A 27,396-nucleotide genomic window follows, 5' to 3' on the forward strand; every position below is an offset into this window, starting at 1 on the left:
TCTCGATTTCTGTTAAGACATTGAGATGGTAGAGTCAGAATTTGGCGTAAACAGACAGAATGAGAACATGGATCCATCATGCCTTGTTACCACTGTGCAGGCTGGTGGTTGTGTAGGTGTAATGGTGTGGGGGATGTTCTCTTGGCACACTTTAGGCCCCTTAGTGCCAATTGGGCACCAAAGAATGAGAGTTTAAATGCCACGGCCTACCTGAGCATTGTTTCTGACCATGTTCACCCCTTTATGACCACCATGTACACATCCTCTGATGGCTACTTCAAGCAGGATAATGCACCATGTCACAAAGCTCAAATCATTTCAAATAAGTTTCTTGGACATGACAATGAGTTCACTGTACTAAAATGGCCCCCAAAGTCACCAGATCTCAACCCAATACAGCATCTTTGGGATGTGGTGGAACGGGAGCTTCGTGCCCTGGATGTGCATCCCACAAATCTTCATTAACCGGAAGATGCTATCCTATCAATATGAGCCAACATTTCTAAAGAATGCTTTCAGCACCTTGTTAAATCAATGCAATGTAGAATTAAGGCGGTTCTGAAGGCGAAAGGGGATCAAACACAGTATTAGTATGGTGTTCCTAATAATCCTTTAGGTGAGTTTATAATATAGATATTATACCTTCAGAGGTTGTGCGTTCTCTTCATCCGACTCTCTGAATTCCACACACACCGCAATGTTCCTCGCCTGAGTCACGTAAGATGGACACAGACATAACATAATTTCATGAGCAGCTGGTGTAAACTGAGCTCACATTACACTGGCCATCTGGATGGTATGTCAACACCTTTGGCCAGGAGAAGCATTTGTGGCATTTCGGTTTTAGCTTACAATGCTAGGGTACCTTGGCGAAAGACTTCTGGTTGTCATATTTGAGGTGCTTGGGATAAACGTAGAGATGATTGTTGTAGGTGGTGAAGGGTTGAGAGCACTTGGCAATACAGGGAACAAACTCCTCCACCTCTGTCACGACACCGTCGCTCTGTCCGTCGTTCTCAAACGGCCTCACCGGGATATAGGATGGAGTGACACAATCTAGGCAATGACGAAGGGATTTGAGTATCACAGCAAAGTATTCATTGCACACGATGCAAATTCAGCTAATGATGGTAGACAAACGGCATCAAATGAAAATTTGAGGTTATAGGTTACGATTTTACCAAATGTTTCGGTACTTACTAGCCATATCAGGGGGAACATTATCAAGGGTCACATCCAGGTTGCCCAAGATGACAGGTAGTTTGGCCATCTTTTCAGGTCTGTGGATATATTTTTGATTTATGGGTCAGTGACAAAAACGGTTTGGCAAGATGAGAAATTCAAAAATCTTTTTAAAAAACTTGTTTTAAAAGCATGTGTCAGGTATATTTCAATGCATACAATGTGTATTTATGTTAATTTTATGCAATAAAAAATTAAATTTGCACCATTTTAATGAAAGTTAAGACTGAATGTACCTAAAAATGTCAAATGGTGTAACTGCCAATTCCGCCAAAGAATGAGAAATATTAAATATTTTATCCACCTTGATGGCATGTAAGCATAATCATCGAAAATAAAAAATAAAATTATATTTTAAAATGATTTTGTAGTTATTTCTAAATGTACATTTTAATGCGTTTTTGTAATATTTGTCCTGACATACGCTGAAAACAGCTCTGTTTTCTAAATAATCTTTGACAAATGATGTAAAAATGTATGTAAAAAAATCATATTACACTAAACTAGATCATTATATTTTATTCCACATTTTTTATGAATATATTTATATTTTCATTTAAAAAAAATACTAGTTACACCCATTGACATTTTTACGGAGCCCCTAAGGGGACATGGAGCAAAAATGTATTTGCTCCATGTCCCCTTAGGGGCTCCGTAAAAATGTTTTAAAAAATTTTTTTTAAATAAAGTTTAGTTTCACGTGCGCACGTGAAACTATTGCGTTTAGTTTCGTGTGTGCACGTGAAACTATCGCAGCGCGCACAAGAAAGCATCGCGCGCGCACGTGAAAGCGAAAGTTTCACATGCACACGAGAAAGTTTCACATGCACACGTTAAACTAAAAAAATTCTGCACATAAGGGTTTTGCGTGAGCGCATGAAAGTTTCACGTGAGCACGCAAAAGTTTTACGTGAGCATGTGAAAGTTTCACAAGAGCACATGAAACTAAACTTCAGATTTTTTTACTCCAATGTCACCTTAGGGGCTCGGTACATTTTTCAATTAACCCCCAAATATTCTTTCAAAATGAAATAAAACCAGAAATTTTAGACTTGGTCTTCAAAAAAGAGAATGTATGCAAGTAATCTGCAAATTTATTTTGAGATTTTAATCTATTTACATTTAATTGAACCATACGGACACAAAATAATAAATTGACCCTTATAAAGTTTGGGGCATGCACCACAGCAGGAGGTTTTACAAAACACATTCCTATTTCTAACAGTGGGACCATTAACAGCTGCAATAACACATCAAAATCGGAAAATATTCACATTTAAAATCCAACAGATAGCCTCTTTACTGAGACTGCTTTTAAGAGGACCGAAAATCTGTTGATATGAGCTGAATACTAACTTCCTGAAATCCGCCAGAAGTTTGAAGAGATCCTCCTCGGAGAGTTTATTACCGTCCTGCCGGTACAGCGCGGAGAAGCGAGCGCTTTTATCCAGAGTTCCTGAAGCGTCTTTAAACACGGGCCTGTGGAAAAGAACAGAAAGATTAAATATTGATATTGACAGTAAACACACACGCAGACAAGAACAGAACTTTCCAGACAGTTCTGGCTCACCGGGCCGCCCATGCGAAAGGCATCCTGTACTGGCCCAGTCTGCTGCAGGCCAGCTTGGCATTCTTCAGAACCTTCTGAGCAACCTGTGAAGAAAAAAACATATACACAATGTTTTCCAGAAGCCCTCAAGAGACCCTTTTTATTCAAAGTGAACTGGGCAGACGGTATGTTCCTGGCTGCTTTGCGTAGGTTTGGGTTGGTATCGTAGGGATTTTGGCAGGATGTCGCAGAGATGTGTTTTAAGTTTACATATTCAAATCTATGATAATCTCTTTCCTTATCCTTGAAATAACCAGTTATTGTATTGACTGAGTGTGTTTGGGATATATCATTTGGTTGTGTATAGAAGTATGTGTTGTGTATGGGCACATTGCCTTGCTGGAGTCGGAGTTCTTCATGTAGGGTTCAGCGCAGTGGGTGATGCCTCCCTGCAGGACTTTCTCGATCCGTGCAACCAGAAAGATGTCGGGGTGAGGACAAGTTACAGAGAAGACACCCTGAAATATGCAAATGTCACTTTCTTTTATTCTCTTTTTCAAGCAAACTCCAATTTGATCCTGTTTTCACTTTATCTATCCATCTATCTGTCTGGCTGTGTATTCCAGAGGATTTTTACTCTACTGAAGGACATTTTTCGGGCATCTGTGCATTATTAAAGTGTTTTTCTTTAGAAAACTTTTACTTCACTACATTCCAAAGCGTAATATTTTACTTTTTACTTCAATACCTTTCATAAATGCGAGTCGTTTTTTTAACATTTGTCACCCTGGACCACAAAACCAGTCATAAGTGGCAGGGGAATTTTGAAAATCCTTAAAAAGTACATTCTTAATTTTACGCAAAATCCGATATCCGTCGTGTTATTCTGCATCTTTTCTACATTTTTTCCCAAAACGCGATATACGCCATTCCTTCTTTTCTGCAGAATGCAATAAATCCACTTAACCAATCACAGCGCACCATTCTACGCATTGTACACAATAATGAAAAATGACGGCTGTTTCTTGTTCTCACACGATAGCATCAAGCTTCTGTCATGTTAACACATTGACCCCAGGGGATCTTATGAAAAACTTTCCATTATTTAACTCGAAGTCAACGAAAAACGAGCAGGACCAAAACATTTTACAGCTGATCGCTGTCGAAAAAGTTCAGCAATAACATCCCGAGGATGACAGCGCAATGACAGTGTTCTTAATATGACAAAGTAAGTGTTTTGATTAATGCCATTAATGTTTATTTTTTAATCAGTGTATACCACTAGTCAACTAAATGAATATAACATGGCAAACATAAATGCACATTTATATATTGATTCAATAGATTTAGAGCATTTGGGAAAAAAATAATCAGCTTTTATAATAAATCTTTGAAAATCTAATTATGGATTTAATTTAACCTAAAGATGCTATGTGAAAGTTTGTAACAGAAAATAGTGGTTTTCATCTTGCCACTTTCTTGGTATAGAAAACACGTTTTTACCTAAATTAGTCAGAATGGATTTATTGCGTTTTGGAACCAAACTCTTCATTTGTAGAAATATTCAACAATACATGGTATGGTTTAAAATTATTGATTGTTTATGCCAAAAATCATTAGGATATTAAGTAAGATCATGTTCCATGAAAATATTTTGCACATTTCCTATGGTAAATATATAAAATATGTATTTATTATTAGTAATATGTGTTGGTAAGGACTTAATTTGGAGAACTTTAAAGGCGATTTTCTTAATATTTTTTATTGATTTTTTTCACCCTAAGATTTCCTCATTTCAAATATAATTTTAAAAATTTTAAATATATTTTTTATGGGATGCTCCACTTTTTTGAAAATATGCTCATTTTCCAGCTCTTCTAGAGTTAAACATTTGATTTTTAATCCATTCAGCTGATCTCCGGGTCTGGCGGTAGCACTTTTAGCATAGCTTAGCATAATTCATTGAATTTGATTAGACCATTAGCATTGCGCTCAAAAACGACCAAAGAGTTTCAATATTTTTCCTATTTAAAGCTTGACTCTTCTGTAGTTACATCGTGTGTACTAAGACCGACTTTAAAAATTAAAAGTTGCGATTTTATAAGCAGATATGGCTAGGACCTAGGGATGCACCGAAATGAAAATTCTTGGCCCAAACCGAAAAAAGGAAACCAAGGCAGAAAAACCGAAACCGAAACACAGAAAGAAATTATTATGCCAATTATTAGTACAATTGCATTTATGTACTAAATTTACTAGGGGTGTGTGACAGATAAAACTCACAGTTCGGATCACATTACAGTTTTTGAGGCACAGATTAGATAATTTTTCGGATCAGCAAAAAGCAGGTGGGAAAAATCTAATAAACAATAAAGAAATTGCAAACATTTACAAAAAAGAACAAAGTTGTACATTAATAATGTCTGAAATTAGCATTAGGTGCAGAAATCAAATTAAATGAATCATAACACAATAAATTAAATATATTATTATTTTTAGAGCTATTTGTCTCTTTGTCATAGGTTGTTTGATTAACATTAATGACACAGACTTAAGTAAATTAATCTGACTGTAATCTATACATACACTTAAGACATAAACAAATGTTTTTATTAGAAAAAGAATACTGTGGAGATAATTTTGTTTATATGTGCCCTGTCAATAACATAGAGATTTTATGTTTGCTTGTTTTTTTTTAAACGCGTTTCTCTTGTATGTGCACTATTGAGGGCACTTAAACACGCGCACACACAGAGACCGAGGGTGAATCCCAAACAGCACAACAGTCGCTCCACATAAAAACGTTACGTTGTGTTTAATTGCTTTATTCGCCAAATGTTAATGGATTACAGTATGAGACACTTTAGCGCGACTCTCTCTAAAGTTTACACATCAAGACATGCTTAATCTTTGCAGACGCGTGCAAACAGCTGGACCGTGAGTGAAACCTGCTTGAGCACGAAGGGGAGGGGTGGGAGAGGACTGATCACCGTGAGTGAAACCTGCTAGCGCACGGATGGGAGGGGTGAGGTTGACATAAATTTTCGGTTTACATTTTCGGCTGGATTTTTTTTTTCGTCCCGAAACCGATAATGCCATTTTCGGCCGAAATTTTCGGCGACCGAAATTTCGGTGCACTACTAGGAACTATACTCTCAAACTGGCGTAATTTTCAAGGACTTTGCTGATTATTACGCCATAAAAAATCGCAACTTTAATTTTTTTAGTACATGTTGTAACTACAGAAGAGTCAAGTTTTAAATTGATTATTACGCCATAAAAAATCGCAACTTTAAATTTTTTAGTACATGTTGTAACTACAGAAGAGTCAAGTTTAAAATAGGAAAAAATATCGAAATGCTTTGGTTATTTTTGTGCATGATGCTAATGGTCTAATCAGATTCAATGGATTATGCTAAGCTATGCTAAAAGTGGTAGTGCCAGACCCGGAGATCGGCTGAATGGATTCCAAAACTGTATATATCAAATGTTTAACTCTAGGGGAGCTGGAAAATTAGCCTATTTAAATATAAGCTTTCCAGATATTTAAATATTCTTTGCCAAATATTGTCCTAACAAATTGTAAATAAATAGTAAGCTTATTATTCAGCTTTCAGGTGATGTATAATCTCAATTAAAATAAATTACCCTTATGACTTGGTTTTATGGTCCAGGGTCACATTTAATACTTAAATACAGTAAAAATGTACTTTCTTATTTTTACTTAAGTAATAAGTAATTAAGCACTAGATTTTAATGTACTTGCAATGTAATATGAAATGTAGTGAATTAAAAAGCTTTAGAATGTAGTGAATATTTAAAAAAAATATCTCTCATTAAGTACAGATACTTGAAAATGTACTGTCCACATTTGGTGCTTTGTTTCTTTTCTTATTTCTCAGTCTTACTTTTCTTGGGTACTGCAGTGCCCTCTCTGGCAGTTCACTGAGAGGTGTTTCCACATGAGGTGCGTCCACCCCTCCGTTAATCTGCGCACTCAGTGGAGGGATCATGGATCGGACCAGCGGGTGGTTAAGATCCACATGAAAATCTGCAGATATTTTTCGGCTGTTCTGGACATCGAACAGTGAAAGGACCACGAAGAAGGGCTCCACCTGCAGAAAACATTCAAAGCTGCATGTGATCTTTACTGGAAGTGTGCGTTGAACCGGTGCTCAACAAGAACCGACTTAACACACAAATTAATGTTTGAATGTATCTTACATTGGTAGTAGGTCCCTCCTCGTTCTCTGCTATGCAGCTCTGAAGGTTGAAGGACAGGTCATTGCAGTTGACCAGAACTCTCTTTCCAAACTTCTCCTCGAACTGTTTCACGTCAGGCTCGATGCCAGACAAATCTAGTCTCTGCGTTTTAACACATAACAAACTCAATGCACATTAATACATTACACAAAGAGCTCAAAACCAGCAGTTCATCCTGTGACTTGAAAAGAATGATTCACCCAAAAATGAATCATTTGCTCACCATAATGCCATCATCCTAGATTTCCTTTCTTCAGCCGATCAAACTTACATTAAAGAGCACCAATGGTCCAATACACAATTGTTACATTTCCTTTGGTGTTTAAGTGTGTATTAGTTCATGTTAACGATATGCAAAAGGTACATACCCCAAAGTAAACGATTACGCGAGTTATCGTTTCCAGCATAAATCTCTTTTCTTGGACTACAAACAAACACTTGGATTGTAGGCAACATTTTACTTCCTGGGATTGGTGATGTAGACAAGACCGACATTATCATAATTCCTCCCACTTCAGACTCACAGCCAGCTGTAAGTTAACTCCTGTTAGCATTGCATTGTGACAGAATCTTTTAAACATGGCAAGGAGCGTCACATTTCCGGCTGTCGTCAAAGGTATTCAGGCCAATCACAACGTACAGATTAGCTGGCCAATCAGAGATACAGAACTTTTCAAATCCGTGCATTTCAGGAAGAGAATGAAATCTGGAGCTACAAAAATGTACGGTGGAAAATTATGTGGAAAATAATGTGTTTTCATAAACCACCACGAACACATTGTATGATACCAAATACACAAAATAACGTTGTTTTTGCAATTAAATTGGTGCTCTTTAAATAAAATCCTGGATCTGCTTGGCTCCATCACAAAAATATAGTCAGGAGACTCAATGATTGATTTACCGAAATGGAGCCGGTGTGCCACCATTTTTAAGTGCATTCAATCCTCTTCATGTGTTTACATTTAAAAACGACATAGCGATTGCTAAATAAGCCCAATATACAAAATGTTTTCTCTTCAGAACACATGCATTAACCCACAATTCCTCATAAAACTGGACAAATTTTAATGTGTTATAATCCAGAAAGGGTCTGAATATTATTTAGTATAACTCTTATTCTGTAAGTCATATACGCCTACAGTAGGATAGGTAATTTTAATTTTTTGGTAAACTATTCCTTTAAAGGTGGGGTGCATGATCTTTGAAAGCCAATGTTGACATTTGAAATCACCTAAACAAACACGCCCCTACTCCAATAGAATCTGGACCTTCTTTTGATAGACCCGCCCCACATATACGCAACCCAGGCAACGATGTGGGTTAGTAGACACGCCCCTTACTGCTGATTGGCTACAAGTGTGTTTTGGTACTAGGCATGACTCCCAAAGTGTTTTTCAAAAATCATGCACCCCTTCTTTAATCATGAAATTGTGTCTATTAGGCAAATTGCGATTGTCTTACCTGTGTGTCAGGGTCCAGTGTAAAAAGCTTAAGACGAGTCTCACTTCTCATCTTGGACTCGATGTCTCTTGCACTCTGAATAAAAAAGCATTTTAATCATTATTTTCCCTTTATTTCAATCTTAAGATATTAAGGTTATATTTTCACAAGAATGTTCTATACATTATGATGAGTTTATGTATAAAACGATAAATCACGACAAAATGACCCCTTGCTGGGTTTTCACAGGCAGGGTCACATGTGTGTAACATATGAATGCAGTGATTGGATATTACTGTTTGAAAGTAACAATCGTGATGCATGAGAAAATATTCAGATTTTAGAGAAAATAGGCGTCTAGATGAGGAAATGTGGAGGACAGGAGAAAAGTGTGCGTGTCTCACTGTGGAAAAACTGTGACGACTAAATCTGTGTGTGTGGAAAATCTGTAGATGTGTTAAGAGAGGGCAGACAGTAAGGACGCCAGCGCTGAGATCATACTACAATCAAGACATAAGAGCTGAGGACAAGTCCTTATCATTCATCCAGCACACAAACTGTTTTCATCTGCAGATGATTGTTTGGACAATCAGCTAATTGTGAGATTACGTATGTCTGTGTGTTTACCTGGAAACTGTCCTGAAAATTCCCCGGCACGTGGTCTGTCTTTCCCATCTCATCGTCTGTGCGAGAGAAAACACATATGTGGTTTTGAAACTCTAAAATCCAGCCAATTCAATTTTATGGTATGAAAACCTGTTGACATGATGCTTTGATGTTGGTTGTGTGCAGTTGCTATGAAGGTGTATTTTAAGTACACTGCTATGGGGCAGCTTCAATGTACTAAAGCAAAAAAGCCTCTATGATGATAGTCCATCAATTTAAATTATTTAAATCTTTTACATTTGTAGCCCCATTATATCACTTGCCTGTAAATATCTTGCAAATAATATGTTTGAAAAGTAAAAACATATCTCTCTGTGACATAATGATACATGAATATAGCAACAGCATTCCTGAAGCTCATGGCACAATGTGATAACAGCATTGAAGGCCGGTGACTTCCCTTCGAGGGGTGCGAATTCAAAATATGTGTTCGGAGTGTCATGTGTGCTGCCCGTCATGTCAAAATATGTGTTCAGTGCGTCATGTCAACCTATGTGGATCATGTGTCTTGTCAAAATATGTGCCTGCTGCACACGCCTCAAAAGGGTTTAAAGGGCCGCTCACATTCACAAAATACTCACAAGACACTAATTTAACGCTAAACTCGGATTACACATGTGAAATTTTAAAGAATGTTTGTAACCAAACATATCTGGGGAACCATAGTAGCAAAAATAATACTATGGAAGTGAATGGTGACCCAGATCAGTTTGGCTACAAACATTCTTCTGGTTTGGAAAAACTTGAGGGTGAGTGAATGATCAAGGAATTTTCATTGCTTTAGTGTACAAAATGTGCCACAATGCATCATTTTAAAGGTGCAGTGTGTAAATTTTAGTACATCTAGTGGTGAGGTTGCAAATTGCAACAAACGTTTAACTCCACCGTTTAACGAAACACATAGAGAAGCTATGGTAGCCGCCACCGGACAACCATGTTATCGTTGGAGACAACTAAGTAAAAAAAGTTTGTCCGTCAAGGGCTTTTGTAGAAACAAAATGTAAGGGGACCCTCTGTGTATGTACATAAAAACGTCTCATAATAAGGTAATAAAAACATAACAACACTGATAATATAATTTTTATATTGCATTTCTGTCAAGAGATCCTTAAAAAAGTTACACACTACACCTTTAAACAGTACTAGTAGTGATTCCCCCCTAGCAGGCACCACAAACAATAAATCGCACATTGTTCTGCGCTCTGATTGGCTGGCAGGTGTTTGTTGTTCATACACGGGGACGTAAGGAATGTGCTGGCTCCCTCGAAACTTATCAAACACAAATAAAGACTCCCAACCTCCTCTGCCGTGTGAAATCCAAAAGGTTCAGGAGGTGTTTAGTGTTACTAATAAGCGCGTGTTTATGTAGGGCTGCTTGTACGTCAGTGCATGTGTTGGGTGTAGAGATAGATCTATTAGAAAGTGGGTGGTCTCTGTAATGTGTATAAACATCTTTCCAACTTTAACTGTGTTAATATCCTTGTACAGTCATACAGTAATGTATCAACACACGTTAACATATGTGACATAATAATGTGTCACATCTGTAAAATCACACACCTTCGTGGAGCTCGCCGTTCCTCCTCTCCTGCATGGCGATCTCAAAGCTGCTGTGGAGGATCTTGTTGAGGATGCTGATCCAATCATCCATCTCTCCCTCGCTGTCTGCAGCCAGAAGATAAGTGCTTTTATCCTGCATCTTCAGCTCGAATGCGAAACGTCGCACTTTACTGTTCTGCACACACACACACACACACACATGATATATATATGCATGAAGCTAGATTTAACACATTTATTATGACTATTTTTAACTTGAAACTACTCTGGAAAATACCGTATCTGTCCTACTGCAGCTGAAAACCATTCATTCCCAGACGACAGTCGAGGAATAACCGGCAGCAGTGCCTGTGCACCTGTTAAAATGTTTATGCTTCCGACCTGTCTCTCTTTCTAACTTTTACTTTGTTTGAAATGTGGAAAACAGACAAGATGTACAAAAACAGATGTTGAAAAGACAAAGAAGGGTGTGGATATAGGAATACTTTATTCTTTCAAGAGGGCAGATAAACCGAGTGCACCACAGGAGAGTGGAAAGATTTGAACTTTGGAGAAACCATGCGTCAATTATGCTGGACTTCTCATCTCTCTTTTTATCTTTCTTTGGAAACCCGAGCAGCTCCATCTGAGGAACTGACGGTCCAAACACTGATTTGATATCCCCTCTAGACCTGACAAAGGAAGAACCTCATGAGGATGTTATTAGAGATGCGGTCTTCTTCTATAAACTGCTTTGTGCTGAAGTAAATACACAAAACAAAGCATCTATTCTTCAAATTCTCAAAGGAATGTTCCAGGTTCAATACAAATTAAGCTCTATCATCGGCATTTTGTTGATTGTCAAAGAAAATAATGTAAACACATTTTTTGGTGGTTAGATCTTTAACATCCATTTTTACCATCCATGTTAAATCCAATTGTTTATGGGTGATGACCTCTGACCCTTACACATAATTCTACATGACTGGCCTCTGTGTCATTAGGTGTTTTATTTATTACAACATAAATTCAACAATAATGAAAAAATGTACTTCATACTTAAATAAATATGCAAATTAATTTAAGATATAAAATATTTTTTAGATATTTTTTGCAGTAGGTAGGAATTATTAAAGGATTAGTCAATTTTCTAAAAAAAAAATCCAGATAATTTACTCACCACCATGTCATCCAAAATGTTGATGTCTTTCTTTGTTCAGTCAAGAAATAATTATGTTTTTTGAGGAAAACATTTCAGGATTTTTCTAATTTTAATGGACTTTAATGGACCCCAACACATAACAGATTTAATGCAGTTTAAACTTGCAGTTTTAACGGAGTTTCAAAGGACTTTAAACGATCCCAAACGAGTCTTATCTAGCGAAACAGTTGTCATTTTTGACAAGAAAAATATAAAATATGCCCTTTTAAACCACAACTTCTCATCTATCTCCGGTCCTGTGACGCGTCAGCACGACCTCACGTAATTGCATAATGGCGTGGAAAGGTCACGTGTTACATATATGAAACGCACATTTGCGGACCATTTTAAACAATAAACTGACACAAAGACATTAATTAGTATCATTCCACATACAACAACGTCGGCACGACCCTCTTTCTCCACACTTGTAAACACTGGGGCGTAAGTTCGCATACGTCATCCATGACCTCTTGACGTGATAACGTATTACGTGAGGTCGCGCTGGCGCATCACAGGACGGGAGATAAATGAGAAATTGTGGTTTAAAAGTGCTTTTTTTCTTGTCCAAAATGACAATCGTAAGACCCTTACGCCTCGTTTGAGATTGTTTAGAGCCCTTTGAACCTGCAAGTTTAAACTGCATTTAATCTGTTACGTGTTGGGGTCCATTAAAACGAGAAAAATCCTGGAATGAAGAAAGAAAGACATCAACATTTTGGATGACATGGTGCTGAGTAATTATCTGGATTTTTTTAAAGATAATTGACTAATCCTTTAAAGGCGGAGTCCACGATGTTTGAAAAACGCTTTGGAAAATTAGACGGGCCGTCTACCAAAACACACTTATAGCCAATCAAATCAAATAAAATGCCGGATTGCGTATGTGTGGGGCGGGTCTATCAACAGAAGTTCCAGATTCTATTGGGGTAGGGGCGTGTTTGTTTAGGTGATTTCAAATATCAACATTGGCTTTCAAACATCATGGACTCCGCCTTTAAAATACACTGTATAGAATGCATAGCCATTAAATGTAAACATTATATATTTTAAGGTGAGATACAGGGATTGAATTGCTTACTAACCTCATTTATAGTAAGTCATTTACACTTACACATTTGGCAGACGCTTTTATCCAAATTGACTTACAGGGCATTACAAGGTACACAGTAAAATGCAACACTGATGTCAAATCAACATATATTTTATTTTACTTTATATTTTACTTAAAAATCTCGATAATTTACTCACCCCTATGTCATCCAAAATTTTGATGTCTTTCTTTGTTTACTCGTGAAGAAGTTGCGTTTTTTTAGAAAAAGCATTCCATGATTTTTCTCAATTGAATAGACTTTATTGGACCCTAACAGTTTACAGTTTCAATGCAGTTTAAAATTGCAGTTTTAACGAAGCTTCAAACGATACCAATCGAGGCATAAGGGTCTTTTCTAGCAAAACGATTGTACTGGAATCCCTTAATTTCTTCTCGAGTGAACAAAGAACGACATCAACATTTAGGATAAAATGGGGGTGAGTAAATTATCTGGATTTCTTTTTTAAGAAAGTGGACTAATCCTTTAACAAATTAAGTTAAGCAATTTCTTAAAAAGGTAAGTTACCTGGTTGTCTTAAATATGTCTTAAATTAATTTAACTTAAAAATATTAGTTGACAAAATTTTTTTTAGTTAAATTAACTCAATATTTTAAGGTAACGAGGTAACTTTTTTAAGTTAACATAACAAATCTTTTTTTTACAGTGTATACCTTTTATTTTAAACAGTATGTCATAATTTAATGTCTACTCATGTCATGGCCATGCTGTTTCAAAGGGATAGTTTCTTTTATCTGATGAACACAAAAGAGATATTTTGAGAAATGATGGTAAACACACAGCAGATAGTGACCATTGACTTCCATAGTAGGAATAAAAAATATGATGGACTTAAATGGGTACTGTCAACTGTGTGCTTACCATCATTTATCAAAATATTTTCTTCATCATTTATCACAAAAACTTTTTTTCCTTCTATGGAAGTCAATGGTCAATGATCTGCTGTGTGTTTACCATCATTTCTCAAAATATCTTCTTTTATGTTAATCAGAAAAAAGAAATTCATACAGGTTTAGAACTACATGAGAATGAGAAAATGATGACAGAATTTTCATTTTAAAGTGAACTATCCCTTTAAAAATAAAGGTACTACTGTAAACAATGCCATAGAAGTATTTTTGTCTGTATGGTTCCTAAAAGAACCTTAAACATCCAAAGAGCCTTTTGTTTTACAAGACGTAGTGGAATTATGTTTTTTAGACTATAAAAAGGTAAGGGAATGGAGAGAGAACTGTTTTTTACGAAATCAAAATCCATTTGTAGCACGTCTAGTTTTAAAAGTGTGCAGTTTGCCAGTACTGTAATTGCTGTAAATTACACATTATATCCACAAGAAAAGCACAGGAATTATGTCATTGACTATAATAACTAGAATTTTTCAACCTAGAACTGTAGCCCAACCACAAATAATGATAATTTGTCATTTAAAACTTCAATATTACACATGGCATGAGCAGAAAACAAACAATTCAAGCTTTACTTAAAAAAAGAAAACTTTATGTGCTTGACCTTGTTTTCCCTACTTACAGTAAGTGTTCTACAAAATGTGCAATAGAGAACTGCAAAAAGTGAGTGACAAGCCCACATTATTATTTTCTGTGGTAATCAACATTACAACATAAATGCTTCCAACAGAGCCTGAAGCGGGAACATTTCATAAGCAGGGAGTACATTATAAGAATTTTAGCCCATTAAAAAGGTCAATTCGCAAATGGTCATGGACCTTTTTCGCACTTATCATATTCATATTGACTGATTATGCTAACTTAAAGCACAGATGTTGATTCTACAGAGCCATTGTTGATTACAGTACATTGATAGTCACCTGGATGACACCCATGCAGGAGTCCAGAAAAATGGTTCCTTTGGGTTCTTTAGATATTTTCTCATCTTTGTAGAAGTTTAAGTTGTACGATCCATCTCCCAGCTGGGTCAGGTGAAAATACCTTCTCTTAAAAGACTAAAGAGAAAAAAAATAGGAGACAATAAGCATTGCATTTAAACTTCCAATGTTTAGATGTCCAGGGACTGTTCTAAAAATAACACTTGTAGGAAGGGGACCATGGGAAAATAGACTGTACTGGTAAGGTCCCACTTCCTGCCCGACTCTAAGAGCTGAGCCAAAGGTCAAAGTTTGTTCTGCAACCCACCAGTAGTACGAAACTACTGTATGCAGAACTTGCAACCATGGAAATGATATCTACACTACTTCTGCAAGATGCAGCTTTTATACTTGCACAGTATGCAAATTGGTTAATTTCTATTGTAATCTTATCCATATTGTATTTTATGATGTTAAAGCAATGAATACAAAAAAGTGTAGTATTTACAACCAGTTTATGCAAACATTTCTTACTACATTAAACAATATTACACCAATGCTGATGGCACAGCACAAATTTAAAAGCCACCTGTTATGCCACTTTTACAAGATATAATATAAGTCTCAGGTGGGCCTAGAATGTCTCTGTGAAGTTTTAGCTGAAAATACCCCACAGATCATTTGTTATACTGTGCATGTGCAAAATGACCCTATTTGGGTAAAAGCAAAAAAGTCCTGTTTTCATGTGTGTACATTTAAATGCAAATGAGCTACAGCTCTTCACCCCCTTACCAACATTAATGGTTAAAAATAGATGTGACAATAGTATCTTTAACCGCAGTAGTGATAAAATGTGCTAACAAACAGATTTAGAAAAGCTTTTGGGTAAAATTAAACAGTAAGTCAGTGGACACGGGCAGGGTTCGTTTGTGTGATGTCACATTAACAAGAGAATCAAAACAGCATGGCTAATTAGACTGCTTTGGTTTAATTGGAATTAAAAAAGAAGGAGAGGGTGGATTTTTTAAATTGTAGGGTTGTTGTGTTCACACACAGTCAATACACATTTATGTCCAAACATCTCATTCAGTAATCCTCTTATAATCTTGAAAACAAAATGCTCATCATCAAAATGGCCAATGGGATGTTTACATGTTAACTCACCCTCATTGTAACACTGATGGCACTGTTCATGTTTGCCTTATGTAGCCAGCCGTGCTTAGACACGCCACCTTTTTGAGAGCCCAATGAGGCAGCATCCTAAAGAAACAGGAGAGATGTATAACATGCCAGCCACACACCGAGTAAAAACACAACATTCATATTAAAACACAAAACACTGACGTCATCTGTCATCTTTAGGCCTGAACAAACACAAGTCGATATCCAGCATCATTTCCCACATTAAAGCCCCTAGACGTCCTCCTCCGTGTTTCAACATGAAGTCCATTCCACCTGACACCTTTCAATGATTCATGTTTTCCCTTGTCCCAACGGGGAACAGACTTAAAACTAAACAAACAAACTCCGTTCCTGACAGAGCGCTCAGACAATGTGGCAGACGCGCGGATGGAATTCTGGGAAATGTAGGTGAAACCCAATCAGGGGATCAGATAGCCTAGAGGCAGTGGAGTCCTGTGTCTGCTCTTTCTCTAAGCCTAATGTAGTCCCAGAGGCACAAACGCATTACTAATGAGCTGTAAGTTCCTTATCATTTATTTATTCTCCTCAGCGTGAACATAAAGAAGAAATCACATACGTTGCACTAGGCTGTTGAATTATGGTGAATAGGATTTTAATAAGCTAATAAGTTCGTAAGCAATGAGTGTCTCTCTCTTTCTTTTTCATAACTTCTTCAAACAAACCTCTTGACGTACACAGTTTAGGCAGCTGAATATTAATTAACCAAATTCCTGAGGTGCACACTAATTACATTATTCTACACAATGTGAAATATCACCACATAACTATGTGACAGATGAACCTCCTTCTTGTAAATGTTAGGATATGTGCTGTGATCCTGCATAATGTGTTTGAAAGCAGTGTTTCGCAGTGGCGGCTCGTGACTTCTCTTCCGAGGGGCGCAAATTCAAAATATGTGTTCGGGGTATCATGTGTGTTGCTCATGTTTTCAAATTATGTGTTTGTTGCGTGATGTGAACCATGTGCATCACATGTTTTGTCAAAATAAGTGCCTTCTGCACACACGTAAAAAACGTTTATGAAAAAAGAGACGCTCACGTTCACAAAATACACGCAAGACACTCCCTTAACAGTAAACTCTGATTATGCATGAGATTATGCGAGTATCTGTCAATCGTGAGCGTCTCTTTCATCATAAACCCTTTAGACGCGTCTGCAGCAGTTATTTTGACAAGACACATGATGCACATAGGATTACTCGACGCGCAGAACACATATTTTGAAATTACGAACCACACACATGACGGCTACATACATGTTGTGACGAACTTCGCATCGTGCGCCCTCGAAAAAAGAAGTCACCGGCCGCCACTGCTGTTTTGTAGGTATTTATACATATAACAGTTCATATATGTGAGCCTGTTTGTGAAATTCAGACTCAAGTCTCATAATCGACTTATAAGATGGGTGGCCATAGTCTTATAAGTTAGTCATCTAATTTTTTCATATTTTTTTTAAACCAGTTACAATTAGATTCACAAATTCACACACTGTCACTGTTCTATAATTTATTTATCATTTTTCTCATCACTCTGTATACTGTTTTATCTTGTAATATTTTCTATTTTGTTAAAATAATACTTAGTAATAAGTTTCATGCTACAATTTCTTAATAAAAACATTAAGATTCAAATATCACCACGTTAATGACAATGCCACATGCACAAACACACAATGAAGGAATATGGGTTATTGTCTCTCACCTCCTCTTTATCTGCATCTTCATCGACCTCAAACACGTGATTGGCTAGCTTATCTGGCCGAGGAACTTTACTGTGAAAGAACCCAAAACATGATATATAAACAAGACAAATAGACTTGCAAATTTTTAAAAGAAAATTTAAAGGTGCAATGTGGGACTTTTAGTGGCATCTAGCGGTGAGACTGTGAATTGCAGCCAACGGCTCAGTCCACAGCTCACCCCTACCTTTCGAAACTCATAGGGGCTTTTTACACATGGTCACTTAATGCGTTTTCTCTGAACAGAAAGCTATCTGATCGTAAAAAGACCAGGTGTAAACGTTCTTCGAAATGTTTTCAAAATGGATTTAAATCATTAAAACCACTTCAGGAGGTGGTCTGGGACGCATTTCAGAGGAAACTGGACAAGTGTAAATCTGGTTAATGAAACCACATATGTCAGCGCATAACTTCTCCCAAACGTAAACACGTCACCCGGAAGTTAGCCTGCAGAGAGGCAAACAAACAAAGACGACACGCTTATTGCTTTATGGAGCGATGGCAGTGGGTTAAAAAGCTTTCAAGAACCAATAAAAGAGTCCAATGACAAACTTGCTTATATTAAACAAAGGAATAAAACTTTGAGAGAGAGTTTTGTGGACGCTTTTCCCCGTCATGGACCTGTATGTTAAATCATGCGCAGTCGCTCTCCAGCTCATGCCGTGCAAGGAGACGCGCATCCCCTGCCCAACATACAGTACAACATACAGTAAGTGCTGCCTTTTGTTGCATAAAAGTCATCTTAAGTTTTTTTTAAAGCGGAGTAATGAATAGTGTATTTGCATTTTGCACGGGAGTAGAAGATCGGATTCTTATCCGTTTTGCCAAGACGCATTTATGTGGCCAAATGTAAATGGAACAGTTTTAACAAATCAGATAGACAGATTCGAGGAAACACATGAAGTGACCAGGTGTAAAAAGGACCTCAAAGTGAAGCTACAGTAGCCGCCACAGAACAAACACATCATTGTCTGAGACAACGTAGTTACAAAACATACTCTATGGAACAGTTTGTCCATTTAAGGCTACTGTAGAAACATGTCGGTGCGAAATGGGAACTTCCATGTAGGAGACCTGTGCTTTACTTATTATGTAGATAAAAATGGCTGGTTCTAAGGTAATAAAAACAATACAATTCATTTTGTAGGGTTTTTATATACCATTGATAATATAATTCTGTGTATTATATTGCATTTGTGTCAAGAAATCTTCACACACAAGTCCCACATTGCATCTTTAAGTAGCGCTTTCTTGCCAGTTACTTACTGGCCTGAACGCACCCAACGAAAATTTGCTTGCACTTTTAACTCTAATTATGAACAGCTGTAATATGCATTACATTGCAGTACATTTATGTTAGATACATGCAGTACATTTATGGATTTGACAGATGCTTTCATCCAAAGCGACTTGCATATTCCATGTAAAGATTTTATCAGTATGTGTTTTGGAGAAATTGAACCTATCACCTTGACGTTGCAAGCAGCATGCCACTCCAAACATTACTAATCATTCCATTTAAATTTTTCATTTCATTGCTCATAACATCATAAACAGCCTGACCGGTGGTTAAACTTGGCCTAATGCACTAATGACCGAATGCAAATTGCTTGTGAATGTGAGCGCACGACCACGTGTGTTTACAGAAAATGCATTAGCAGAGATATGATGAAAGAGTAGTGGCAGGTCAATATAATGGATGGTGATGATGATGTTTGTTTGTTTCAGCATCTATGGCTATATTTTTAGCGGGAACTGGTTAATCTACACACAATGTGCACACACAATTTGGGAAAGGATAATTTGTCATCTCCAAATGACCTAACCTGCTTGGATTGTGGGAGAAAACCCGACTACCGGAGGCTCAAACCGGGCACCTTCTTGCTGTGATGCAACAGTGCTACGCACCGAGACACTGTGCTGCACTGATAATGATGATGAAACTACAGCACGCAATATCTGCATCTCCTCCACCATCATCATACCTCCTCTGTGACTTTTATGAAATACCCGCCACATACTGTCTGCTGATCTCCACATGTGATTTTCCAGATATCGACCGCTAAGGCATAATTCCTTTTAATCAGTTAGCGGAGCCGGAGACAGGAAGCAAGTCTAGTGGAAAACATCTAACAGACACTTGTCTGAGACGGGTGGATGCTGTCTTGTTTTGAAACAGGTGGAGTATTTGTGTGTTGATTGACAGCGCAGACAGGAAGTGAGAGTTACATTTGGAAAGGAAGTGGGAAAAGAGCTGCTAATGGATTGTTGTTGTGTGAAGGAAGACGCATTTCCTGGTTTGGATCCAGATGAGGGCTCATTGTCAACACTGAGGCAGGGCAGCATGGGGACACTGATAAAATGAGTGTGTTGCATCTCTCTCATACATACAGTACATGGACTTTGTTTCAAAATCTTGTGACCTACCTTTGTCTACCCTACTGAAAAATCAAGCTAAGACCAGCATAAGCTGGTGAGCTGGTTTTAGCTGGTCCCCAGCTTGGTTTTAGCTGTTTTTGCTGGTGTAGGAAGCTGGTTTTGCTGGTGTAGCAAGCTGGTCTAGCTGTGTTTTGGTCACATTTTAAGCTGGTCTAGCTGGAATTAGCTAATCATGCTGGAATGACCAGCTTTGTCAGGCTGGGAGGACCAGCATAAACCACCTTAAACCAGCTACCAGCTTATGCTGGTTTTAGGTGAATTTTTCAGTAGGGTACTGCCTGTACTGTACAATATATTGTACGGTATATATTATACTTTCTAACACCCTTTCCCAAACAGGAACGACACAGGAAAATTTTCGCAAAAAGTAATTTGTATGTCCGCGCATAGTGCCAAAATGGCCGCTAACTTTGAACCGAGTTCATCACATTGCATATGCAACTCTCCTAAATGCCTAAATATATTGCAACATAATAATCTTCTGAAACCTTCTGGGACTTTGTATCCCAAGCATGCCTACATAGACCTAAAACGGTCATGGTATGCTGCTATAAAATGATGCTTATAGAGGTTTACATGCCTTGGCATACATCCCATTCTTTTTTTTGCTTTTTTCCCACTACTATTAACTCTTTAGGTCATGCATCTTACTTTGGAAGTTGGCGAAAGTCTCCAGAATAATCCTCATATTTGTAGGTCACCACATGCCAGTCAGAGTTGTAGGTCTTGATGCTCTGTGGAAGATAAAAAAGTCAAACATCTCTGCCTGATCTATTCGGTAAGATGGAAAACACATAGACATACATCCCCTTTACACACGTATAATGCAAATATATTTCTAGTAATACACCTTTCATAGCCGTCTGTGGCAACTTCTTTTTTTTGAAAGTAATACCTTTTTTAGGCGGTATTATGTCTCTGTGCTAATCGTTGTTAAAGCTGTCACCACATTACACCACATACAAACGCTACGGCATATCCTCTGGGCATTATAGTAAAGAAGATTTAATCCTATTTGCTTTGTTGGCAAGACAAGCATTCAGTCCTCAGCAGTTGTTAAAGGGATAAGATGAAACTAAAAGCCACCAAAACATAAAACAGCTTGCTCTTATTTCAAATCTAATTGATGGAAGAAAGTTAGAGAGAGAGAAAGAGAGAGAGAGCGAGAGAAAGGTTTAGTTGATGCAATAAATTTAAAGGAATAGATCAACCACACTGACTTTTTTAACTAATCGTTTTATACAGTGCATAAATAATACTATGTCTATTTTCTCACTGTCATGTTGTTCCAAACCTATAAAACTTTATTTTGTAGACACAACAGTTTTAAAAAAAGGATTTCTTATTCTTTTCAAAGCAGTTACAATAAACATCTTTATAGTGTGTCCTTTAGGAAGTTTGTGAGCTCCTGTCCTAATATTGTTTATTATATCCTTTTTGTGATTCATGGAAGATGGCAATTTATAAAGACGGGTGTGTAACTAATAAATTATAAAAAAATGTATTTGCCTACAGAAGCACCGCCACAACGATAAATACATAATTAAATAAACATTTCTCATACTAAAATTGCTATTGGGTAACAAAACAAAAAGTATTAAAAAGAAAAACAACAAAACCACCGGCAACCGATGCCTTATGAGAAAAGAAATTCATTAAAACAATCTGTAAAGGTTTTGGCCGGCTCATCTTGAGCTCATCTTGTTTGCATTTCCGTGTGGATTACATGTAATTAAAACTCTCAGAACCACAATGACATTAGCTCTGGTCAGACCGTGACAAATGTTTACTTGACATTTCAATTAAACATACTTTATGTCCGCAATGTAGGGGACGAAGATATTTGCCAGAGCTTGTTTGCAAAGTTGAACAGAACAATCCTTGCATGTTGCTGTGGAGTGCTGTGATGTGCACTTGACTTATGGTCCAAGCAGATGTTTTTTTTTAAATGCTGGAAAACTGCCTGGATCTGGCCCAGCTGCCCTTGATGATGTCATCGAGCTATTAAGTGGGAGGAAGTATCATTTTACACTCTCCGCTGATGAGGCTCAATGCCTGTGATATATATCCACGCAACCCTATTCTGACCCGGACCTCATCCTTGAACACGTGTGTGTGTGTGTGTGTGTGTGTGTGTGTGTGTGTGTGTGTGTACAGTACCACTGCACTCAGTACTTCAGCACAAAACCTGCATCAGATTTACTAACCAATCCCAATCTTAGGTTGGATAAACTGAAGTAGAATTTATTTCTAGGTATATAACTGTGGTCTCATAAAAGTCTTTTGACCTTTATTCATGAAACTTAATTTGCCTTTGGAATAACCACCCATAAAAAGCAAGCTATAAATGAGGTTTTTAAATTGGTCATCTACTGTATTCTATACAGATCAATCTGCACTCTGATTCGACACACAAGAAATAAAGCTGTGCAAACCGCATTTATTGCTAGATTTTCATATGGTTGAGCTAAGTAATGCTGAGTATTGGTGGTTTAGGTGGTTAGATAGTCTCGCGTAGCCAGACCTTTAATACTGAAGGTCTGGTGTTTTTTGCTGCTTTTTCTGGAGAAAGCACGCCCACGAGGCTGTTTGATTGACATGTCAAACAACCAAATTGTTCTGTCTAGCGTCAGTTTCGAACTCCCCAAAATAACGAGCCAGCTGGCAACAGGTCAGTTATTGAAATAACCAGCCGCAACCAAATAGCATTTAAATAAACAACATTACTCATCATAGAACAACGTTGTGCACTTCATCAACAGCCACACCAATGAGACGCTCCCGTTAAACATCTGTTTCAAGTATATCTCTCAACACATACAAGCAATTCAGAAGAACTGAACTTTTTTGACTCCACTAAATGCCTCAAGCAAAACTCTAGGACATCTTTTAGAGAGTCTATGCCGCGAACTTTGCATATTTTTGAGAATACGTTTAGCTGATCATGATAACTGGTCATTATTATCCACGTGAACACGACTGAATCTCTTCCTCAATGGAACGTCAATGGAAGACTTTGTTTTCCAGGGACCACAACTAATTGCGACACTTGCGTCTCCTGGAAATCTGGTTTATTTCAACGAATCAAAAGACGACTTCGACATTCCCACAGGGTTTCCAGGAAAGTGTACGATAAGCATCAGACATTTAGCCAACATTCTGTGGGAGCCTGGTCAGTACTTGGATGGGAGACCACCTGGGAAAACCAGGTTGCTGCTGGTAGTGGTGTTAGTGAGACCAGCAGGGGGTGCTCACCCTGTGGTCTGTGTGGGTCCTAACACCCCAGTATAGTGACGGGGACACTATACTGTCAAAAAAAGCACCATCCTTCGGATGAGACGTTAAACCGAGGTCCTGACTCTCTGTGGTCATTAAAAATCCCAGGATGTCCTTCGAAAAAGAGTAGGGGTGTGCCCCGGCATCCTGGCCAAACTTGCCCATTGGCCTACTAATCATCCCTCATACTAATTGGCAATATCATTCTGTCTCCTCTCCACTAATAAGCTGGTGTGTGGTGGCTGTTCTGGCGCAATATGGCTGCCGTCGCATCATCCAGATGGATGCTGCACATTGGTGGTGGTTGAGGAGATTCCCCGTTCATATGTAAAGTGCTTTGAGTACTGAGAAAAGCGCTATATAAATGTAAGGAATTATTATTATTATTCTTATTTAGAATTTGCGCCCCTCAGAGGAGCAGTCACGAGCCGCCACTGATGGTGAGTCTTAGATGGTTCAAATGGTTAGGGTTAGTTTTAGTTTGTAGTTTCAGCTTGCTATGTTTAGTAATGGTGAGTCTTTCAGCATCTAGTTAAGATAGTTTGGGTTAGATGGCTTAGATGGTTTCAGGTGGTTGATTTGACAGTTTTAATAGTCTTACCTCCTGGACGAGCAGGCTGCTGGCTCTCTTTTCTGCCCCATCTGGTACAGACGAATACAGAGTTCTGCCCTGACGCTTCAAAGTGGATATCTACACAGATGATGGGGAAGTGTGTGAGACATCAGACATACACAAACATATCTTACACATACATAAATTTAGCTTTGTCTGTAAAATCCAGGCTAAAGTCTCAATCTAATTTTGAGATTAGGAGCATCAAAGTTTGATTTCAATCATTGATATCACTATAATTTTAATATTTTAATTTCCTTAGTCAGTATTGGATTTCTGTTGGATGAATTTTGGAAGAAAACACAAAAAGTAAATCACAAAAAAGACTTTAGCTGGGTTTTAACAAATGTTTAATGAAAGGCCATAAATGCTTGTGCATGATAATAGGACAAAACTATGAGTTTAAATCTTCTTATTTCATGTAGCGAAAACAAATCATGCTAAAGTGAAAACTAAAGGAGGTTTTTAGGATGGGAGGATGATTTTTAATGTTCATGTCATGGATTTGTCATTACAGGGGCTCAGATGTGCCTTTGTAGGTCACATTGTCTTAGTAAATTAAGGCTTCATCCATACTTTATGTCTGTATGAAAGTCTGCATGATGGTTATAGGGCCTGAGGCTGAACCTGAGACAACGTGAAGCTGCAATAATTTAAATAAGCAAACTATGCTTTTAAAAGAATAATCTTTAGGAACTCATCCCTAACCAGTCTGGGACATTGCACTCGGAAGTGAGTCTGAAGACTGGGCATGACTTCACACACAAATGTAGCGCTGTATGAGAGCGTGTGCTAAGCACTGTTGCTCCTGGCAATGGAGAAGAAGCTAAAGGTCAGTGTGTTTTTTGTGGGTAAGGATTTATTACCAAGGGACACAAATGGCCGGAGAAGTTATCTGAATTGAACAAAACCTTAAAATAATTCATAAATAAATCAAATACAGTTTTCAGGTTATAAAGCAAAAAAGCATAAAATGTGAAAAAGGGGGGTACGGTTTAAGTTAGCTATAAGTAAGTTTATACATCCTCATACTGTATAAACAGCTAAGTGAAATGTGTTTGTTTAAGAGAAACTAGTTCAGTTCATGTGTACAGCACCCTGCGGATATCTGAGCTAGATTGTAACCATATAGACTAAATTTAGGTAAATTGGGACACTTTGAGGTGAATGTCAAAAAATCCTCATTTAACTAGAATTCAACTGCCAGTTTAGAGATGTTGCACGCTTTATTAAGTAGTTTGCTGTCCATAAATTGCACCAGTGTACATTTAAAGGTCAAGAATAATGATCTCTCCAGTACAAGTGGATGGTTCAGGAAAGATTCAGAAAAAACGAGATTTGGGGAGCTTCCCTAAGAAAACGTTACTGTAATGTTATGGGAGGGTTGTGTAATAGTTGTAACTAGTAATGGAAAAGCCGGTCCTCATAAAGACATAAATAAAGAAATAAAGACTTCTGACCAGTGAGCGGAGGGAGTGTGTGTGTGTGTGTGTGTGTGTGTGTGTGCACTTACTTATGTCACTTTTGGGGACATTCACCAGAGTACACACCAGTAAACTGAGGACCACCTTGACAATTTAGGACTTTTTTGATGTCCTCATTTGTTTGACTATATAATGGCATTCAGCATGTCCTAAAATGGTGTCCTAACTTAAAATCTCACTTGTCCCAAAAATGCACTTTTACATGATTTGTGTACTCAAAGTGTGTATGCCCCCCCACTAATTTGTGTATAATGCAGCGCCCTCTAGGAGAACTGCACTTCCTGAAAGATACACACTCGGGAGATTCTGACCAATCACAGGCCAGGAAGATTAGGGCCCCATATCGCCCCAATCGGCCATTAAATGAACTGCACATTTTAAATATAATGATAATCTGACCAATCAGAGGCCAAATACGCGATCAGTAGAGATTGCGGAAGATATTATATGAAAGAATGGACACATTATTTACAGTTGTTTAAAATAAACCCTATCAATTTAAAACAGACTAACCTGTATTAAGAATCAGGATCTCTTATGATGTGTTTCTCAACTTTGCATCGTATACTCGGTTTCTCTGTCGCGTCTGTGTAAAGATGACCCGTGCAGCCTCTCCCTCGACTCACTCATCGAGTGACTGACAGGACCCGCGGTACAGTAATGCAGGCAGCACGTGTGTTTGTGCTGCGCAGATCGATCGGTTTGTGACATCACAGTTTTGCGAAAGCGATTCAAAAGCACAGTCAACCGTCTGTGCTCGCGGTAGTTTGATTTCATAGCCGGACCAATATGCGCAGCGCTGTATAAAATCGATAACAGTTGTTTATTAATGGTGCAGGAACAGTTTAATACAGCGGAGACGGACATTAGGCTTTAAATGAAACATTTCTTTCTAAAAGTAAAGTGGTATGTTTACATTTAATGCAGTAGGTGTCATTACAATGTTTTTGTTTATTTAATTAAATATATATGACACAACGCTTACGAAAATTAACCATGGTTTTACTACAGTTAAACAAAAACAAATAGTAAACCATGGTAACCACAAAATAACCATGGTTGTTGATAACCAAAAACTAAAATTGGTTAGTGTAGTAAAACCATGCTTTTGCTGATAGTAATCATTACCCCAAAAAACATGATTAATTCACTTTTAACACAATAAAACCATGGTTAATTTTCGTAAGGAAAATATGTTAAAACATGAGGAATTGTGTGCTTTTTGTTGCAGTTTGATTGGTTTGAATATTTTTTCCTTCTTTATGTTTAGTTTGAATAAAATCGATCTCTGACCATTCTGTTTAATTCAGATGGCTAAGCAGACTGTAGCCCAATCCCCACTCCACACAATAAGCACAGCAAACATCACCTCATGGCATCAGATAGTGATTTATAATATAAACAATCCTCATGCCATATTTCATCATTAATTATTATATTCAGTTTCTAGAATAAGAATAAATGTGTATTTTCAGTTTATTAACTAAAAGCTCTAAAAACAATCACAAATCAAGATGAAGTTTATATGATTTTTATAATTATATAGCTGGAATTCAAAGAAGTAAAGTTAGCAGTTTGTCAGTCAGTGATTTCAGGCCTCACATGTCTAAACACCCTTCCCCCGACATCACAGTAGCACATCAGACTTTACAACACATATACAATTCTCATTCAGAAATAAAGTCATATAAGCTGTTTGTTAGAGAACCTGATCATTTAATTTAAAAGGTGCAGTCCTCTGAAGTAAAGTTAGCAGTTTGTCAGTTAGTGATTTCAGGCCTCACATGTCTAAACGCCCTTCCCC

The 27,396-nt window shown here is 37.6% G+C and overlaps 1 protein-coding gene across 6 annotated transcripts in view; it reads right to left on the minus strand.

Moving 5' to 3' along the window:
• dock9b (dedicator of cytokinesis 9b) overlaps positions 1 to 27,396 on the minus strand; it is a 153,186-nt gene that overhangs the window by 58,242 nt on the left and 67,548 nt on the right. For all 6 annotated transcript variants that reach the window (XM_073870819.1, XM_073870817.1, XM_073870816.1 and 3 more), the window contains exons 3-18: positions 24,097 to 24,183; positions 20,871 to 20,953; positions 17,744 to 17,813; positions 16,002 to 16,097; positions 14,841 to 14,975; positions 10,724 to 10,898; positions 9,125 to 9,180; positions 8,519 to 8,593; positions 7,016 to 7,156; positions 6,700 to 6,906; positions 3,187 to 3,309; positions 2,813 to 2,895; positions 2,599 to 2,721; positions 1,201 to 1,280; positions 866 to 1,056; positions 643 to 708 (exon numbers count right to left, since the gene is read on the minus strand). In XM_073870819.1, coding sequence (XP_073726920.1) covers positions 643 to 708; positions 866 to 1,056; positions 1,201 to 1,280; positions 2,599 to 2,721; positions 2,813 to 2,895; positions 3,187 to 3,309; positions 6,700 to 6,906; positions 7,016 to 7,156; positions 8,519 to 8,593; positions 9,125 to 9,180; positions 10,724 to 10,898; positions 14,841 to 14,975; positions 16,002 to 16,097; positions 17,744 to 17,813; positions 20,871 to 20,953; positions 24,097 to 24,183 — 1,791 coding nt within the window. The remainder of the gene's footprint in view (positions 1 to 642; positions 709 to 865; positions 1,057 to 1,200; positions 1,281 to 2,598; positions 2,722 to 2,812; positions 2,896 to 3,186; positions 3,310 to 6,699; positions 6,907 to 7,015; positions 7,157 to 8,518; positions 8,594 to 9,124; positions 9,181 to 10,723; positions 10,899 to 14,840; positions 14,976 to 16,001; positions 16,098 to 17,743; positions 17,814 to 20,870; positions 20,954 to 24,096; positions 24,184 to 27,396) is intronic.

The sequence above is a fragment of the Misgurnus anguillicaudatus genome, chromosome 8 (assembly GCF_027580225.2).
Source record: "Misgurnus anguillicaudatus chromosome 8, ASM2758022v2, whole genome shotgun sequence".
Taxonomy (NCBI): Eukaryota; Metazoa; Chordata; class Actinopteri; order Cypriniformes; family Cobitidae; genus Misgurnus; species Misgurnus anguillicaudatus.